Source organism: Psittacula echo, assembly GCF_963264785.1.
Source record: "Psittacula echo genome assembly, chromosome: 15".
In the NCBI taxonomy this organism is placed as follows: domain Eukaryota; kingdom Metazoa; phylum Chordata; class Aves; order Psittaciformes; family Psittacidae; genus Psittacula; species Psittacula echo.
The window spans coordinates 8,600,897-8,622,202 of NC_137751.1; the positions used below are offsets into that span (position 1 = coordinate 8,600,897).

At 46.2% G+C, this 21,306-nt stretch overlaps 1 protein-coding gene across 1 annotated transcript in view; it reads right to left on the bottom strand.

The window, feature by feature from the left end:
* The window catches only part of GALNT17 (polypeptide N-acetylgalactosaminyltransferase 17), a gene marked incomplete at both ends in the record, with an annotated part of 187,865 nt that overhangs the window by 107,914 nt on the left and 58,645 nt on the right, over positions 1-21,306 (bottom strand). Inside the window, 3 exons of the mRNA XM_080630235.1 lie at positions 4,381-4,578; positions 6,706-6,880; positions 14,054-14,220. Coding sequence (XP_080486361.1) covers positions 4,381-4,578; positions 6,706-6,880; positions 14,054-14,220 — 540 coding nt within the window. The remainder of the gene's footprint in view (positions 1-4,380; positions 4,579-6,705; positions 6,881-14,053; positions 14,221-21,306) is intronic.

Here is a 21,306-nt window from a genome sequence, read left to right on the forward strand (position 1 = left end):
TTAATAGTAATTAAATGAGCTTTTGTCTTCCAACACCAGTAAAGATTAAGTACTACATAAAACAGCTGCAGCAAAGCCCCATCCAAAGTCCAATTTAACCTGCTAGCTGGTTCCCAGCTGGTACCTCGAGAGCTGCAGGGTCGGAAAGAGGCATCTCTCTCATCTCTGAAGTTACCTGAGGACTCCAACACATTACAGTGAGGTTGCTGACTAATGGAGCTCTTCAGCAGTGCTTTTGCCTGTTGGACTCAACCAATACATGCAGCCAAGTGTGGAAAATACAAAGAGAAAGTCAGGAAATTCATGATAACCTATATAATCTATTGCTTGGGAACAGTGGGGTCACAGCACTGTCAATGGACTCACTGACCAAGCCACAATGATTCAAGTTTCTTTTCCCCCTGGTGAGATACATGAAGTAATGCCAGTAGAAAAGCATGACAACCTCAATTTCCATGCTCAGGTAAATGCACCTCCTGCTCAAAGCTGCTTAATACGCACTATCTGCTTGCTTGGCTTCTTGAAGAGGCACAGATGCAAGAGTGAATTTAATTGTTTTCCTGAATCAGACCCCTGGAGCCATCAGTATCTCACATATGTAATTATAAATCATGAGTCTTGCAACCGAAGCACAGTCAACACATCGCACTATAAATCTTCCAGATATCAGCAATTTCTCCAAAGCTGCTTTTTGGCAAAACCTGATGTAGCGTGAACTAAGTCAGTCAGGTAGAAGAAACCACTGGCATTGAAGTTCACAGCCCACCAGTGCTGCACCGCTGGATAGGCTCCAGACCACAAGAAGCCCTCAAAAACTCATGTTCTGTCAGGTGGGAAATGAATCATTCCTAGAGATAATGAGAAGGTGGATCTCCCCTGGGATACCCCAAGTCCATCCATTTGCAGTTTCATAGCATTTCCAAAGGCCTTTTATGCAAGGTGTCAACCTTCTTCCATTTTGTTGATGCAGAGGTTTTCTGGACTCTCAGTAAACTCAGATCAATGCATATCATTAATAACAAAGAATTGGATAAATCCTGGCTACATCTCCTAGAGCAAAGCATGGCCAAGTATGTAATACAAGCATGTATTCATTTATATACACTCATTAGCATCATCTGAACTAGGAAATCAAAATATCTCTGCAAGAGCTCATGCCGCTGAAGATCAGGATCTATATGATGACCCTTTCAAATGTCACTTACTGTCTGCCTCGTCTGTGGGAACTAATTTAGACATGATACATTACGCTGTAATCATGATTTTATCTTCTAGGCAGAGGCAGTCAGAGGAAGTCTGTAAGCCTGGCAAGGGAAGTCTAACTGTGAAATGCATGCACAGCTGAGTGCTGAGATTGAGGGTATCTTTGTGCATCAGGATTTTAAATGTTAATGGCGGAAAAAATACAAAAGAAGATGTGTTACAGAACCCAGGTATTAAACCAGCATCCCTCCAAGGCATTGAGAAAGCCTATTTCTTGCAGGGAAATTACTGGATAAAGCAGGAGCCTGAAGCCAGTTTGAGACCGGGCCGTAGTTTAGATGGGTTTCATGCCATCAGCTCTCTTTGCCTGGATAATTACATCTTGTGAATTATCCATGAGAGAAAATTGCCTCCAAATGTATTCACAGAGCTGTCTGTCTCCAGCCTCTGCTGCTGAGTGTTTGGTAGAGACTGACCCTTACGAGCACACTGGAGCACCTCTCATGGGCAGGGAACTCCTCTTCTGGGGCTGCCATAACCCCCATACACAAAGTAGAACCCAAGCAAGGAATAAACCACTTCACTTTGCTCCCACTCTTTCATCCTAACAAGCCTCTAAAAACCCTAATGTATCTCCATGTACTATAATTTCAGGATTTCCTCTAATCCCATGCATAATTACACGGAGCACTGCACTGGTATCCCTTTCATGCATATACTGCTATAAAATGCATAGTTTTCATAGCATTATATGACAAAGAAATAACTGTAGTCATTTATTTCTGGTTTGTATGTGGTTACACAACCTAATGCAATGAGACAGTATTTTTCATTAGCTTTTTGTTGTGGACACTCCCCATTTATCTTTCTCAGAATCCTTCCCCCAGTGCATGTTAACAATGTTATTTTAGTAAGTTGCTTCATTATTAAACATCACTGGGAGTCTGCGGTGTTTGCTGCAGAAGCCCTTTGCCAGACCTGGCTTTGGAGGCAGTGCCCTTCTACCATGGCTCCCAGTAACCCCTGAGCTCCAATTCCCACACACCATAGCCCCAAGCAGCAGTCTTCACATTAGAGATGCCCTTAATAAAGCCAGAATGGATGGTCACAACACACATCCTTGCAGCTGCCAGTCAAGTATCTCCATAAGCCTCCTCTGATCTCTAACTCATTGGTGGCTCAACTCAGCAGTGCTTAAGAGCTGAGCAGGCAGACCCCTGGGATGACAAGGCTGCAGATGCCAGAGGGATCACAGGGCATCAACTCCTCCTAGGTTGTCTCCTAAAGGGGATGTAACTGATGCAGAAACGCTGCAGGAAGCCCCAAGCAGATGGATAAACCTCTCACACCTCCAGCTCCCCCTGAACAGTAACTGCTTGCAATCTGCTTAAATGCAGAAATATGATGCTCAATATCCCATTCACACTTCAGCACTATCCATAGGGCTTATTTTTATGATAAAACAAATCTAATACATCATTCTGGCCAACAGAAGACAACTCCCAGAGCAAACCCTTCACGCAGCAGTAGATCAGAAGTACATGTAACCCCCAGGCAGCACTCAGAGCTCAGCAATACCTGCTGGCTCCCAGCACTGAACCAAGGAAAAAAAGTGTGTTGCTAGATCCGGATTTGTGTCTAAGTGTCCATCATCCCTGTGCCCCCATTTACTCTCCTGGCCTTGGTGACCACCTTTGTTAACTGGTTCGTATCTAGAAAGCATGGGCAAAGCCACATCCTGAAACGCTGACATTCCCCTTGCATTAGGTAGTGACCTTCCCACTCCATCTCTCCACAATAATCCAACCCTTCAGCTCCCCACAGCTCTCCTCCTCAATCACTCTTCCCTGTGTCTTTCCCTTCTTTTCTCCCTTGCTATCAAACACTAACTTCCACAAAGAAGCCTATCCCTGCCCATGTGTCACTGCCACAGCCTGCCCTCCTTAACAGTTCCCCTAAGCTCACTGAAACTGAAATTAAACCCACATGCTAGGAGGCCAACAGAACAGAAGGACATGACCTATGTTTGTGTGTTATGTTTGGGTGGATTGTTTCCCAATGCACCCTGCCCAGTTTTCGGATCACAACAAGCTCCTGGGGTGTGCTGCAGTCACAGGGGACTCCAGTTGGGGCACTGGAGCCGTGTAGGGACTGCCAGCACCACACTGCTCACCCTCACTTACAAAGGCTTTTGAATTCCTCAGCTTCTCCCTCATTCAGCCATTCAGCCCCTCCTTTAACAAGTCCAGCAGCTTGCGTTTGGTTAAAATAACTGTTTATTCCTCAAAGACTTGATTCCTGTCCAGAATAAATTGTCAACTCCTCCACTGATGGCTGAACAGGCTGTCTGGAACAAGGGAGCCCATAGGAATAAAAAGGGTCTGTGTGTAAATGGGAACAGACCTAATTTGCAGGGATTATATCATTGCTTCAGAATTTGGATCAGGCACGGATTTGCACGTATGCACATGTTAGATGCTTGAGGACAAGCCTTCTCCATGTTAACCAAGTTGGGAGCAATATATCCTGTTCACCTGGCTAGAAAACTATTCCTGGTCAGAGATAGCATCTTACATGATATTTAGGGTTTGTCAAGGTAAAACCATTGATACCCATATACAGAGCAGCACTGAACAACTCCCTCCCCTCCTCCTTTTGCTTTGTCCCAACAGGGTTGTCCCAAACCTGAAGGCTGGAGGAGCTGGGACAATATCTCAGCTCTGCCAACCCTGTGAGCTCGTGATAAAACAACCCAAGATACAAGTTTGATCTGAGAAGAGATGTACTTTTTATACATGAAAAACCCATGCTGTATTTCATGAATTCACGTTCAGTTCATTACACAGGAATAATCACCTCATTCCTTATGATTTGCAAAACCTTAACATGTAATTAAGGTAAAGTGACTTTGTTATATGCAGTTAAATATAAGACTGCACGAATCTGCGCAGTTCCTACACTCCCCCAGTCTTTTTGCATACTGCCAACAATAATACCCCTTTCCAAGTCCCATCACCCTAACAAAACCCTTCCTAGCTTATGTTCCAGCCTCTCTGAGCTGGCTCATGCCATGATGCTACAAGCAACCTCTCCAAGCTTCCTTGCTTGATCTTCCTGCCTTGTGCTTTACTGGATCCCAATGACAGAAAGCAAGCGGCTCCCAGGCTCTTGCCATACCTGATGGGCAGCGAAGGGTCTCCAGCATCCCACCAGTCCTTGGGGGGGCTGATGTACATGCACCACAGCTCCCAGCTGTACCCATGGGCAGAGTTCTCATAACGCTGCACCTCAAAGTTGTCCTGCTTGATGTTGTCTATGGAGGGAAGAATGACCCTTCTCCGGTTTTCCTGAATCCGTGAAAGCACCGGCTCAGCCCTGAAAAGAAGCAAAGCATGGGAATAGATGGTTAATTGCTCCTATGATTTGCAAATGAACACTGTAGCTTTCATACAGCTTGTGCACTTCAATGAGGATAAGAAAACTGGCATTCTTGCCACCATTCAGTAAACAGAATGGAACAGCATCACAGAATCATTTGGGTTGGAAGGGACCTTCAGAAGTCATCCTGTCCAACCCCCCTGCAATGCACAGGGACATCTTCAACTAGATCAGGTTGCCCAGAAACACATCAGCCTGGCCTTGAATGTCTCCAGGAGTGGGGCATCCACCACATCTCTGGACAACCTGTGCCAGTGTTCTACCACTCTCATTGTACAAAACTTCTTCTTCACATCCAGCCTGAATCTCCCTCTTTCAGTTTAAAACCATCCCCCTTCATCCTGTTGCAAAAGGCCTAAAAGTCTCTCCCCGTCTTTCTTATGGGCCCCTTTAAAGAACTGAAAGGCTCCAGTAAGGTCTCCCTGGAATCTGCTCCAGGCTGAACAAGCCCAGCTCTCCTGTCTTCCATTCACAAGTGTCATCACGTCTTCACAGAGACGCAGCAAAACCCAGCCAGAGGAGCCTGGACCGTCAGGAGGCTCCTCACAGAGTCAGTAGTGACCCCAGGTTTCAATGCCTCTGTGTCAACCTTCCACTCGTCCATGCTTCCCACCTGGACACATCCCTTGCGTGGAGCTGCCACTGGAGCTTTAGTGCTCTCCTCACTCAACCAACTACACACATTCATGGACCGGCTGAAGCTTTCAACACAAGGAAAGGATTATTTTCACAAACTAAGGTTTTAAGCTGTGAAAATGAATTAAAGCCTCCAAAAATGGACCTTATCTTTTCCTGCAGAGCCAATACACCACGTTTAGGTTTAATGGTTGAGGAAATCATTATTAAATAATAATTCCATATTCTGAACTTTTTAATTTTCAAAAAGTCCATGTTTTTAAGCTGAGCTTTCCTGACATCTTTACTGGGGCAGCAATGAAATCAGATGATACATTAGCTAGGGGCCAGTTCTGCAGCACAGCCCAACTGTACAGCCAAGAACGGCTCAGGGAAGGTGCTCATAGCTTCTGGCTATGGTTAGTGTCACAGCATGAGTCTGGGCAGACTCTTGATTTGCCACAACATGGCTGCTCTCATGTCCTTCTGTTCCACCTGGGTAGTCGGACTGTGTAAAGCTGTGATGTGCATCTGCAAGATAACTGCACACCAAATCCTGTGCTGGAATGCACGGGTGCACATCCTGCATGAAAACATGATCCACAGCCTGGAAGCCTGGGCTGAAAATTTCCCTTCTGTAAAGCAGGGTCATGAAGGATGTGCTTGGTTTAAACCATGCTTTAACTAGTCGAGACTTATCCCAAATCCAAGAAAACCCCATGTTCCTGGACAGAACAGGGTAAATAGCAGGACTATCAGAAGGGTCTTTTTTCCCTCGGGACATACAGACTCTATAGCTGCAAAATTAATCTCTGGGACATACAAATGTGTTCCAAGCAGGGTGCAGCCCAAGAGCCACTTGACTGCCCAGGGTTCAGCCTGCCAACACCAGGAGTAACTCGCACTCCTGGTGCTTCCAGTGACAGCAGTGGGTACATCACACCAGAGTGAGCCAAGTCCACACTATCCCTAGAAAGGATGCTTTAAGAGCTCAGTAGATGCGTGATTCCCTTGTGTATCAGTAAAACCAGGCGTGAGGACTTACTGACCTGAAGAGAGGAACATTTAGGTGGGAATACAGGTAACATAAGGAACAGCTCGAGGACACTCTTTGGTTCCATTGTCGCTACAAACAATTCAAGAACTGTACATAACTGTTTCCAGTTGCTAAAGCATTTTTCTTGTGGATGTTACTCTTTGTTCAAATTGTGAATGGGAAAGGAACCTGGAAAATGAAAACGGAGCAGCAGTTGTGCCAGTATAAGAGGAGGGAATATAAAAGGATTACAGAAAGGATTTCCTTGTATATTCCCATCCTATCTCATCAGTGGCCATTCAATACAGAAGGAAGACAGGATTACTAAGCCAGCGGACTTGTTTGCAAACCCATCTCTACAAAGCGATGGACCGTCCCTTGTTTAAGGCAACACCTTGAGGTTGAGCACCTACCAGCCAGCAGTGAACTCCACGTGAGCATCAAAAAACCCAGTGATCTGGCCAGTGGCAGCTTTCCAGCCTTCGATACGAGCTCGGATAAGACCTTCTCTCTTCTGGTTGCGCACCACCTTCACGAGGCCTGGGTACCGCTTGTTGACGTACTCTTCTAGTGGCGCCTTCAGTTCCTCTAGAGAAGAGCCAGAGAACCCACTGAGAAGATGCAACAGTTTTCACCCAAAATAAACCCGCTTTAATGATGGATATGAGCATAACTTAATGGAGCCACACATCTCTGAACAACAACGGGAGGGATATAATCATTTAGGGTCAATCAATGCTGATTTGCAAAAGACCACCCGATAGTAGACTGACCACAGCCTATACAAAAGAAATCAAAGGCTGCCAAGAACATTGCTAAGGCAGGCAAATGACTAAGGGAGTCCAAATACCATCTCTAGAGGCAAAGGGCAGCAAGAGGCCAGCTAGATTGCTTTGCTATTGCAAGGTATCACCCCAGTGAAGGACAGAATAAAAAAGTCACCCGTGGATACCAAACACCAGTGCTCAGAGTCTCTGATGGCCATTTTAGCTAGAAATGCTGCAAAACCCACCTGAAATAACTTAAACTACATCAAAACTTTGTATGAGCTTCACTATCCTTTTTACTCAGCCTCACTACTACAGGCTTAGCATTCGCCGTATGTTCCCCAAGCTTTGCCACTAGAAAAGATAAAATTCCCCCTGCTTTTAAGATAGGATGAAAGGGACGGGGGCTTTGTTCAGAAGATCCTCATACCACATATCTTCTGTCCATTGGAAACTGCACATCATTTAATTATGTTGTCTAAGCCCCTGTATGTACTATGGCTGAGAACATAATGGATCTGTCAGCCTGAAGTCATTACCAGCATTAAACGTTTTCATAGTTACAAGTGTTTAGTATAAAAGACACACAGGACTTTGAGTGTGGAAGCATATGAAAGGTTACAACAAGGGCTAAGCTCTAGTATGTAGTTTCAACAGTTTGGAAAAGTGCTAGTGCTCTGCCAGAAACCTTGCTCCTTTTACCTCCTGGGGCAGCAGTTAATGCCTGAAGATCTACTGACAAGAGGACCTCTGTAGAAGCTAAGCAATACCACTATGTACCAACATGGACTCTTTAACACCATAAAAGCAGCTCCTGACAATGTCTTTTAATCCCTATGAGGCTCCAAGGACAGCAGAAAATTAAGATATGGTCCATGATCCCGGATTATAGTCTGCTGCACTTCGCATATACTGTCTTTCCAGAAAAAAATAGTATTAAAAAGTCACCATTAATATAATCCACATGGTAAAATACCTGACACATGAGCACATGTGGGTTCCCACATAAAGTGAACAAGGCAATGGAGAGCAGAAGAGTAAACGGCAAGGCCCATCTGCTGGTCTTAGCCCAAGATATCAAAGGAAAGGGGATTATCTGTTCCCTTCCCTTCCTTGCCTTCTTCCAAGCACAGGAACAGTGTTTTCTTCAGACTGTCTCTCTGGGACGGTTCCCTTCACACATTAATTTCCCAGAGGTCTCATTTCTCTTTTATGCTGAAGTGGGAATAAAAAGAATAAAGCAAATGAGCCCCTTCCTCAATTCAAGGCATCTGCGTCACGCACACCCATAGCTCAGCATCTTGCATTTCATGCTGAGCCACTGGGAGAAAAAGCAGTATTTTATGGAGACAACTTTCCCAAGTGGGTTTAAGAGACAGAGACACAGATTTTTTTTGACAGATAAAATCCCACAAGCACAGCAGCAACATCTCAAGTGGCTTTATCCGAAGGTAAGTCATCAATGCTGCAGACCAGTGTGTTACAGGCTAGACTGGAGAATTAAAGCAACTTGCAAACAGGATTTTTAAACTCAATTGAAGGAAAACAGGAAAAATCTGCCAAGGAATTGTTTGAGCAGCTCGAAGGAGAGCACAGCTGTACTGAAACAGGGAAGAACTGTAATGTCACAGCTCAGAGGCAAACAAGGGTGAAGCCTAAGAGATTCCTATGCCCACCACACTGTGTAACAGGGAGCTCAGCAGGAGCAACCTGGGGAGCCACAGCCATGTCCTCGTCCTCTCTCAAAGGATGCTGGATGCCAGCAGGTGAAGAACTGATCTGCTGAGAGCATGATGGCCAGTACTGCACACTTGTGCACCGACAACCATGCACTCATGAGGTATCTGAGTGGGTACATCTACATGGACCATACAACCAGTAATTTGGTCCAAACTAAGCACCGCAATGGAATGAGACTGCTCCCTTTTTTGTACCTATGGCACTCCTTCCCCCCACACTTGTGCATCCTGTGAGGAACCCCAATGGACCATCCTACGGAGCACACCAAAATCATTCCTAAGTCAGGTTTACTAAGGATGCAACCAATATTTGCACATGGTATTTGTGAACAGAGGTCTTTGCCATGGCATGAATTACTTCCAAGGAAGCTTTCCATAGAAAACCCTATTGAAACAGCCACAAGGCTCAATTTCAATCCTGCTTTTGTTCTCCATCTGTCCTTATTGATCTTCACTGAAAGGCAAGTCCAAGCACCTAGAATCCAATAGACCTGTTGCTCTATTAGAAATCCCACCTGCCAGCTGCAGTGACTTATGCTATCTATTGCAAAGTATTTTGTCACCAACATGAACGTTATGGGAAATAGGCCTGCCAGAGAAATTGAACCACCTGATGCCACTGAAGGTAACCTTGTCACAGACATTAGCCCAGAAGCAGCAGCAGGAACATCCACTGCTCAGTGCTGCACACCACAAACCCTGCCCCAGCCTCCCCATATCCTGTTGGGGTCTCCAGAATGAAAGGTGGGCACTGCCTGTTGTCATACAAAGAAAGGAGCAAAGACCAACAGTACCAGAGGAGCTCAAGGAACTACTATTTCTGATACAACAATGCCCAGGTGGTCCCAGGGAATGGACTGCACCTCCTCTACACCCCTAAAGAAAACACTAGGGTGTTTGCAAAGGCTGAGCTGGGTGGGAAAAGTCTACAGAGCCCAAGGCTGTTATCAGAAACAGTGAAGGCTGGAGGACACAGGAGTCAGGGCTGGGAGCACCCCAGTGCCATGGGAGACATCCACCCCCCCTTGTCCCACACTCTCGCCTGCCTGGAACACCCAAGCTATCACAGATTGGATTTCTGAATCATGAACTCACAAAAGAAACACCTTAAGCGGGCAATAAATGAATAAAAGAACTTGTGCACGAAAGACTTGGAACAGGTGAGTCTCCAAAGCTTTTTGCCTGCAAATAGTGAAGAGGAACCTGCGAAGAGGGGAGCAAGTGCATGAATCAATCCTCAGACAGGGCTGCAGGCAAAGCTCCTCCCATAGAGACAAACCAAGCGGGTTTTCTGTTCCTCTCCATGCTCTCACAGGGCCCAAAAGCCTCAGACATGAACACCAGTGGCACAGAACAAGGTCAGCTCCAGTTAAGCAACACATCTTCAGTTTGAGCAATTGGAATAATTCGGCACTTGGGTTGGACCAGATAAGGCCAGGCTGGACAGGGCTTGGAGCAAGCTGCTCTAGTGGAAGGTGTCCCTGCCCGTGGCAGAGGGCTGGAACTAGATGAGCTTTAAGATCCTTTCCAACCCAAACCACTCTGTGATTCTATGACCAGCACAAAGGAAAGGCTGAGACAGGACTCAACCTCTTGCAGTCCTGTTAAAACCTTCCTCTGAACACAAACCACGAGCGAGGCGGCTCCTGGGACAGGAGCACACCGGAACCACTGCTGCTGTTGAAATGAGCAGCTAAACACGAAAGCAACAGATCAAGTCCCAGCTAATATGTTACACTAAGGTGAATTACAACCCGTAGCATGTCTCCCCGATTGTAGCCATCTCCTCTGAGCACTCTTTTATCCCAAATTTTGCTTTTACACAGAGAGGTTTGCTTTTCAAAGAGATATTAGCCCCGATTAAAACCACTAAAAGACAGTGAAAGAAAAAGAAGCAGGTGATGATTAAGCAATAGTCTCAAAGTGTGTGGCTGGGAGATAACAAACACCTCAGGGGCACATTGCTGCATCCCTCCAACAACCCAGGAAACGTATTATCACTCACAAACACAACCTGCAACAAACACAAACAAAAGCAGCCTCCAAAAGGAAACCTTTACCAAGTGTAATGTGCAGCTCCAGGGAGAAGGGGGTTTAATCTATAACTCCCAAAGCTTTTTCCTTCAACGCTGGATTTTTTTTCCCTCCATTTCATTCGTATCTTTAATTTATTTACAGCTCAGATATAAAGAATCAGATTGTGTTTGTTACCTTCAATCTCTCATTGCACACTTTCATGTTGCGCAGTGGTATTGTACATACCATGTTACAACAAAGCAAAGAGCCAGAAGTGTCTAACAAGTCTTCAGAAGCTGTATGCTCCAGTCTGAAAGCTACAAGACACCAGAAGGGTTTGATCCTGTCTGCGTAACTGGTTAGTGGTCTACCTGAAGGGCAGACACCAGCAGTGGCTCATAGGACATGCAGTTACCTCTGCCCTTAGGACTAATTCTAAAACTTCAAGTTGACTTGGAAAAGCCAGATGTCTTCTAGTATTTGGTTAGGGAACATGCTTTGCTCTTCATTACCCATGCAGCTGTATTTCCTCCTCACATCTCTAAAGTGCTCCCTGAAAAACCTACCCAGAAGCCCGCGGCAGCCCTGAACCATGGACTTCCATGAGCCTCTAGCAACTTCCCCAGAAGCTGCTTCTGGTAACCCACAGGGATATGACAGAGACTGGTTTGCACAGAATAACAAACTGGTTTGGGTAGGAAGGGACCCTAAAGCTCATCCAGTTCCAGCCCCCTGCCACGGGCAGGGACACCTTCCACTAGAGCAGGTTGCCCAGAACCACATCCAGCCTGGCCTTGAATGTCAGCAGGGATGGGGCAGCCACCACCCCTCTGGCAGCCTGTGCCAGGGTTTTACCACCCTCATTGAAAAGATTTCTTCCTCACACCCAGCCTGAATCTCCCTCTTTTAGTTTAAAGCCATCACCCCTTGTCCTCAAGTCACACCCACACAAGCCCATCCTCAACACCAGCGCTTGATCCTCCAGGATTCATCTCTAAATCTTAGCACTCAAGAGAAACTATTTTCCTGTAATTATTCTCCTGCAGAAGCTAAATCTATCTGTTATGATGATGTTGTTTGTAATATCCAAAGTATCAACTATATGATGTTGCTACTGCTGCTGACAATTATTTCCTACCATTAGTGGGAACTATATGACAATGTTATTGCCATTAATAATTCTTGGCTGTCACTGAAGCTCCTTGATGATGCAGAGTGAATGCACGGGTCCCAAAGGTATGTTCCAGTTTGCAACATTTCTTTTATGTGAGAAAACTAGATTATTACATGCTTGGGAGGAGCTCTCCAGAAGCATCTGCCAAGTTCCCTCATTATCTTCCTTCAAATCCCTCCTTAACAAAACCTTATTTTTCATGATGCCTATGAAGACTCAACAGCACAGTACTGATATTATTAACCCTAACAGATAGTAGCATCACCTCATTCCCTATACCAGTTCTCCTCGTGTAGTTCCATTGCAAGGTTTCTGAGGACAGAGCCACCTTGGTGTTGTACATCCCCCAACACAACCCCGGCCCATCACTCAGGACCTTGGCTGCTCACGATCCCGATGCAATCGCTGCATCCTCTTGGTGGGCTGCAGAGCACACACTGCCTAAGTGTGCCAGCAGATTGGGATTTTCCCAGCTCCTGCACATGATGGAGGAATTAATCCCTCAGTTTGGATCACCTCCCTGGCTAGGTGAGTGCCATAAAGTGCTCCAACACAACCCAGGCAGCTTGATCCGCCTGCAGACACAGGCACAAAGAGGGAATCCTAGAGCTGGAAGTGCTTGAACACACTACAAACTTTGGCCACCCACCTCACCATCCTGTCACCATCCAGCGCCACCACCAGATCGCACCAGCACTGGCCCAGTCTTTCCAGCAAGCAGGAAAGACAGTGCCCTGCAATCTCAGCAGTGGATAAAGAGATTTCAGTATGAATCCTCCCTGCCAGCTGCAATCTCAGCTCACTGTGGGGTGATGCTTTTTGGAAGAACTTGTTTCCTTGTCCCAGGCCCTTCAGTAGTGTCTCCAGAGCACTTGACTCAATGCCAGCCTCACTGCTGCCACTGAACAATGGGTAAAGGCTGTTTAGAAACATATTTCTGTGTGTGGCAATGAGAAGCTCAATAATTATAACCAATAGGTTCTCTTTTAAAGCGTGTTCTTCTCTTCATCCCATTGATATGGTAAAATTTGGAGATGCAGCATCTCATTTTGGTGTTTCAGACCCTCCAAGTACTGGGCAATGCTAAATACTGCAGAAACACATCACCTGCACTTCCTCTTCACTAGCCAAATAGTTCCAGCTCTGAAATCCCACAGCTTCACTGGTGCCCATCATCCAGGTTTCTACACTAGAGCTGCTGTGATTTCCATCAGCTGAGGAGCTGCCCTCCTGTTTCTTTTACTGGTAATTATAATTCATCAGTTTTCTATAGTGCTCATTACTGTGGCATTTGAGTGCCTATTTTTACATGCTTGAATAGCTTGCTGTATACCATCTCATCTCACTGCAGACAGACAAGCAACCTCTCAGGCTCCCTCTGGAAATGAACTCTCCACATGCTGCACCCTTCCTATTCTTCCCCCTCATCACAGCATCCACAGAATATAATATTTTAAAACAGTATTAAAGCATGCAGTACAAATAAAGAAGAATAGTGAACTTTGTTTTGATCCTGACCCTTTTTTGCTACAGAAGCTGGAGAAAATGGTGTGCCAGCCAGTACACCCACACCTCACACCATGTGCCTCCCAGCAGTATCACCACTCCCAAAGAATCACAGCTTGGTTTGGGTTGGAAGACACCTTAAAGCTCATCCAGTTCCAACCCCCTGACACGGGCAATGACACCTTCCACTAGAGCAGCTTGCTCCAAGCCCCTGTGTCCAACCTGGCCTTGAACACTGCCAGGGATGGGGCAGCCACAGCTTCTCTGGGCACCCTGGGCCAGCGCCTCAGCACCCTCACAGGGAAGAGCTTCTGCCTAAGAGCTCAGCTCAGTCTCCCATCTGGCAGGTTAAAGCCATTCCTCTTGGCCTGTCACTACAGGCCCTTTTCCAAAGCTCCTCTCCTACAAGAAAAGGTTTCTTATAGCTCCCTGAGGTGCTGGAAGCTGCTCTAAGGTCTCCAGAGCCTTCTCTTCTCCAGCTCTCTCAGCCTCTTTTCACGCATCCTCCAGGAGATTTTAAGGAATTCAACATCCTCTGAGTGTTCTGGAGATCACTAACCTTCATCGCTGTTGTCATCCACAAGGATAATCTCCTTCAGGAGGTGAGCTGGCGTGTGATTAACCGCACTGTGCACTGATCGCAGGATAACAGAGAGCGCTTCGTTCACAAAGATGAAGATGATGGAGATCTGGGGCAGGTCCTTGCCGTATTTCAGCTCTTTACACCTGTAGTACAAAGGGCAGAGAGAGAGAAGGGGTTAGCAGAGCACATAGAGCAGCACACATTTAATACCCAGTGCATGACTATGGTGACACCTCACAGCTTTGCGCAGCCACAGTGTTAGAGTTGCCTGTGCCTAGGACACAACAGCACCATCAGAAAGCATCCTACAGGCTCAGAGTACCAAGGGCATGGTGCAAATCCAGAGTTCACTCAGCTGAGATTGTGTTCACACATCTGTGTGGTTTGTTTGTGGGGATGTAACAAAAAGCAGCCTCCAGGAGAGAAAATGGCTTTACCACTTGAAGTGAAACTCCACATTCCCATTCTGTTTTAAGATTGACAGGAGCTCAGAAAACAAGCCTTGTTCTTAAACAGCACTTGTGAATTTTCTTCCCATTCACTTTGGAATGAAAGAAATATGAAATGGCCCTTGGTTAAACAGCCTTAATAAATGTTTCAATTCTCTTTGCAGCTACTTCTGAATACATTCCTGCCTCTGAAGTACCCCAGCAGAGCTTTGCCTTGAACTGGTGCCTTTGTACTTCACAGCCAGGATAGGTTTAAAACAAAAACTTGTCATCGTCTCGCTGGGTTTCAGGAGGAGTTGCTTAACTTGAGCTGGGTTAGTGGCTGTGTATCTGCTCAGACACATCAGAGCAGGACAAAAGTGGAGGGAGCTCCCAGGTTACCTACCAGCCAGCTCCATCCCTAGCAACCAACAGGTTCATATTACATCAATATACCAAACCTCAAGACCATGGACTAGAACCAAGGAGGCTCTAAGTGGAAAAGCTCCTCCAAGTAACCCACAGCTCTCCAAGGAGCACACATCACTCCCAATGAGATACAGATGTTGGTTTAATGCCACCTTTTATCCCAACCAGAAACCTGACTTTAACCAAGTACCTGCAGGAAGCAAACAGGGTATCTTTAACTACTTCAAACAATTTGATCAAACTCTCCAGCTTTCCCCACAATAAATCCGTGCCAGGGAAGATGAAAACAGAGCTCCTGCTCCCTCCCTGCACTCATGACAGATTACACATGCAACATTAGCAGTGTTTGCAGAATTACAATGAGTGTTTACCAAGCAAATCCTGCCCACATAAGAAAGAAAGACCAAGCGCAGGAATGACATGGCAGTGTGGCTTCAAGCTCATTGACTTCCCAACAATGGCTGTATTTAATTGCACTGGGTGTTTCTTAGGCAACAGCAGGCACTCAGCAGCCTCCAAAATGCGGCTTGGGAGACAAAGATGTCCACCAAAACACAGCTCTTTTTGAATCTCCTTCAGTTAAAGAACTACACTGGATAAAACCGGTGTGTTTCTTGATTTAACTATTGCCTGCCCTACAGCAAGCCAAGCTCTCCAAGAAAGGGAACATTCCAACTGCTGGAAAGGATCTTCCAAAGGGAAAATCTCTCTTTAAAATGAATGAAGTATTGTGATGGGGTAAAGTGACAAATGACCCTGAAATCCAGCCATGAAAGTCAAACTAAACTGACTCGGAGATTAAAAACTTGCTTTTGATATCCGTGGATACCTGCTAAGCTGCAGAGAACGTGGTCAGAGGAGCAGGAGCATTTCCTTTTAATCACTGCACACCTCTGGGCAGCCTTCCCCTGAGGCACACTTCAGGGGATAAAGAGCTCAGTTTGTGATCAAAGAAGTTTGGAGGAAAATCCAAACCAAGCCCTTTGAGGTTCATCTCCTGCTCATTCTCATTCGCTCTGCACCACTCTTATCACCCTTCTCCTTCCCCGGATTGCAGAGGACAGGGGAACAAAGATACAGGGAGACAGACAGATAAGTCGGGGAAGGAGCGGGCATGTCAAACACCCACATTGTTCATATGCACAAAGGAAATTCTCCAAAGGCGGGAGCGGGGAGGCAAAGGCTTTGCATAAACATCGTGTGTGTGCTCTCCGGTGGCTTTGGCCGCAACCACAGAAGGGAAGGCAGCAATTTAAAGCCAAATGAATACCAAGTTTGTCAGTGTTCCACACACACACTCCCTTCAGGTGGTGGCACAGACAGCAGCTGGATTGAATGATGCTCTCGGCCCGCAGCCACGTGCCATCAGGCTTCATCCCTCTGGGCCCCATCGCAGCTCTTCATTACTGTCAAGCTGACTTGTCAACAGATACTCATGCAGGAAAACACCCGGTGCTTCTGGGCTCTCCTGGGGCCAGGGAGGAGAGCAAGGGACAAAAATGCCAGAGCTCAAAACATAATTAGAAGGGCCAATAGAGAACTCGTTGGAAACAACAGGAATAATGAGCACGTGAGATGGGAAGTCACAGGGTTTGGTGGTTTGGTATCTTTTCTTCTAAGCATTTTAACTAGAAAAGGGACTGGGCTGGCTCTGTGGTTCAGCCTTATCGTTCAGAGCATTTACAGGCAGAGGCATAGAGGTTTCACTGGTTTACTCCTAGAACCATTTGAAACAGCAGTTGAGGGAGGATTTGCTGTCTCACAGCCCATCAGCAGCCAAGCTGCCAAGTGCCCACTGCTCCAGCTCACAGACCTCCAGCCTGCATCCCCACCCTCCCATACCCCAAAGCACAAAACCTTTCCAACCCTAAGGAGCTCTGTTTTCTATATAAGGTGAGAAGGCACTGCAGGCACTGCTGCCTTCACTGTTTCAAACACAGCCCAGAGGAACAGCACAGAAAAGCCAGCACCAACCCGAGGTCCCAGAAGGAGCAGTGACAAGGGTCTGTCAAACCACACTTGAGACATCTTCCCCTCTGAACACGGGCATCACCCTAAGGTAAGAAAGCATTCTGCTGCCTGCCAGACCTGCAAAATTCAGATCCCAGGCTAAAACACTTCTGACTTCAGGATTCCAGCCTCACCAGTTACCAAAAGGACACATTCAGGGCTGGAACTGGATTCCAGCAGAGTCGTGGTCCTCAGCTCATACCGTGGGCTGGTCGCTTTGGGGATTAGCAATTAATGAGATAAATGTGATCTTCTAGAAGGTTCTCAGGGGAGCTGGAGGCTTGGGAACACCTGGGAGACAAGAAGCTCTAGGAATATACATGCTGTGCTGAGATTTTTGCAAAGCTTTTTTAGAACTCGAATGGACATCAAAGCAAAACCGTTTCGAACGTAGGCTGGAAAAACTGCAGCAGCTCCTAACGTCTTCTAGGAAGAAAATCTCAGGTTTTATTTCTAATGCTCAGCTCACGCTGTATCTGGTCTGCCTGCAAGCAAGTCTCAGTCCAGTACGTGGATTCTCAAGGGAACAGGCCATGTATCTCAAAAACATTTAAATGTAAATGAAATACAACGGAGCGACCAGGACAATACATTCCTGTTGGTGTCAGTGATTAGATACCCACAGGGTTCATGACCAGCACCTCACCTTAAATTTAAAATCACCCACTTTCAGATTTCCATCATTACCAAAAGGTTATCTCAGATACTTTTTCCTCCCCATGGGTCAGGTGCTCATCTCTACATGCACCCAAGGCAGAACTCTGCAACAGAGGTCAGCTCACAGAAAGGCAATTTCTCATGGGCGAAAATGCCCCATCCCTGGCAGCGTTCAAGGCCAGGTTGGACACAGGGGCTTGGAGCAACCTGCTCCAGTGGAAGGTGTCCCTGCCCTTGGCAGGAGGCTGGAACTGGATGAGCTTTAAGGTCCCTTCCAACCCAAATCACTGTGGGATTGAAAATTCAAGCAGGCTGCAACTGATCCCTCCCAGTCCTCTCTCTGGTAGGTGAGAAATACTCAACTGGTACAGCACAGACACTACTTATTGGCCAACGCCTGTAAACTAACCAGAGCAGGTTACACAATTACATCTTCCCCACTGAACCCTGCTCTCTCCAGTTAAATTGAGGCTGGCACTTGCTTGCAGGATTTATATCAAATATTGTGAATCAATAGCAAAAAGAAACAGACACCTTATAGTTCTGTCATTTAGATCAACGGGATATCAGAGTAAGAGGCATTTTATGTCCCATTAAATCAGGCCTGACTATGTCCTGTTAAATCATGCTCACAAAACTTTCAGTTTTGAGAGGCTGGGGAAACACTCCTAATGTTTGATGTTGGGTTTAATTTAAGGATCTTGCTGAGCTCTCACTGAGAAGCATTGCTTGTCCTTAAGCAGGGGAAAAAGGGGCTTTACTCCATCCCTGGTCCGAGGCTCAGACACATCTTTTGTCACTTCAGAAACAGATTGATGGAACGACCACAGATACCAGACCCAGCACAAACCTCTGCCCAGCACATCCATGGACCAAACTCCACTGTCCTCCCACAAGGGCACCAGGGAGGCAGAGGGGTGCAGGGGCCATGGCACCACTGGACTGTGGACACCGTCACCTTCCTCATGTCCGAGATACGACAAAGATCAAGATGAAGCCCCAATCTGCCATCAGAATGTTGAAGGAAACACATGAAATAAAACATATTTATGGAGGACATTTTTTACTGTGAATTTGGTGCTATTACTGCTTTATGTGAGAAGCCATTCAGGAACAAATGAAGGATGAGAAGGGGAGATGGGGGAAGGGGAAATATGGCTGAGTTTATGCTGAACAGCTTGGCGCACATCAGGCTGGATTAATCAAGCCAGCCAATTTCAAAACACACACAAAAATCACATCTTGCTCCTACATATGTTTGTCTGCTGCAGGACTCTGCCTTCGAATCCTCTGATCATTTGTTTTATGCTCACCACAGAGCTGTAAATCTACCCTTCAGTGCAGCAAGTGAGATTAGGATGTTTATTGGCTGTCTCAGTAACAGAAAAGGGGTATCGTATCATTTACTGCTTCATGATCCCACAGCAGAAAAATAACCTGGAATCACAGCAAGCACTCCTGGAGCACAGAGAGGCCAAAAATGGCAAGTAACATTTCAAAATCACTTCTTCCTGCTCAGTGATTTAACATGATCCACTCTATTAATACATCTCAACAGTCTCCTGGGGCACAAAGCCGTTTCCATCAGCCACCTTGAATCACACAGTCCAGTAAAAGGCAGCCGAGAGCCAAACTCTGATGGTTCCTACACCGTCACTACCCGGATACAAGCCATTTATCGGCTCTGATTAGTGCCGCTTAGGAACAAACTGGAACATGGACTGTTCTGGGACAAAACAGGCACTCGCTTGTCTGGTCTTTCAGCTTCAGATCAAATCATGCCTGCCCAGAGCTGACAGTGCACTTCGATGCTGATGGTGTGCCTTGATTGCCTGTGCATGGTGCATCTTTTCCTATTGGCGACGGGTTCTGCCAGGTAGCACCTTTCACACAGAAACAATTTAATGAAAGAGACAATAACACATTCTTTCAAAGCCCATAACCATGAACAACAGGACCATTATCTCATATTCTGCTAAAAATGAGCAGCAGCATTCAGATATCAGTCCAGTGAAGAGCAGGAAGACAGACCCACAGCATCTCTGCTTAGTGCTCCACAAAGCCCAGGAGAATATTGACACCTCCTTACATTCAATAACCAAGGAGAGACAGCAAAGATTCCTGTATACTGTGCACAGTAGGAAAGGGCACCAGCATGCTGAGAATCCCCAAAACACAAAGTTCTACCCTATAGAACAGCGCTAGCTAAAACCCATTCCTACTCATTTTGAACATCAGTGCAAAGTAACTGTTGTTATGAGAAAGCAGCAAATCCTATTTGGAGACTTCAGTGTGGTGTAGGCTTTAAGTTTCCCACTTCCACCAGTGCAGGAATGGTCACTACTTGACAGCTGAAGAGGTCATGAAGAATAAGACACACAACTGCCCCAAAGTGAATTACTGGCAGACCAGGAACATGGAAATCTACTGTAAAACCCTGGCATGACTTGGAGTAAGATTTTCCCACTATCTCCCTGCTGATGTCCAGCCCTCCCTGGGCTCCCCATTGCTTTGTGTCCTTCATCACACACCAAGCTGCTAAGATTCCCCACCCCTCTAACTCAAAACACAAAGGACACTGTGCATAGTGTCCATGTCATAAGCAGGAGGGCCAAGCTCTAACCTGCCTTAGATGGTTGTCAAGTATAAAAACACAGGAGAAAAGGTTAACAAAATAACAGGGGCCTGGTTTTTTGTAGCCATTGGAACAACTTCACTGGTCTGACTAATGTCTGACACAGGTAAGGATTGGGCAGCATCATACGAGGTAATTTTTGGAAGCACACAGGACTGTGTTATGCTCCGAAGCCAGGGAACACGGTGATAGCCCTGTGTGGGTACCGCAGCCACTGCTTCTGCTGCCGCACAACAGAGGGTCTCAGGAGCAGAAGCCCTCTATGCTAGCCCTGACAGGTGCTCAGGCTGATTGATGACCAGTGTATCTACTTAATAGCTCCATCATCATTAGCTCTGATGCCATGCCATTACTCATCTTTGCAGAGATGCCCTTCAGGGCTGTTCAAGATGCAGTCCCTCCCACACTGCATGAAGGTGACATCCCTTCCATATGTCCTTTTGAAACGCCAGCAACAGGAACTGCCATGGAGAAGGTTGAACACCCATGGAATGCCCAGATCTTTAAGGCCTCATATTGCTCCCACATCCTGTGAAGCTACCCCCATAGCTACTAATGAGGGTCCTACTGGAACCTCTCCAGCTTCCTTTTGTGATCAGCCATAATAAACAGCCATGAACCAGGGCATGAAAATCTGTGCCAGTTGTGCAGTGGCACAAAATGGACAGGGGAACGCACATCTTATGTGCCTGTGGAAACAAGAGGGTAGAGAAAGAACTTGGTGGTTCTGAGTATGAAAACCACACTTCTTCATAAAAGAAGATCCTGATGATGGGGTTTAAAATATTTCCTCCACACATTAGAGTCAGCATATTCCCCCAGCCCCCTATTTTTTATTCTAGCCCCCTATTCTTAATTCTAGCACTCAGAAGTCCCCCCATCTGGCTCCTGACATATTGTTATTAATCATTTCTTTGCTGGCCATCACACAAATCCAGCTAACGTGCTTATCAAGAGCTTATCCCTTCCTGACATTTCATTCCTGTATTAGGCTTGAGGGTTTGAATACTTAAATAGGCAAATATTCTTTTGATTAGTAGAATAAATGATTCTTGTTACTTACTGTCCTT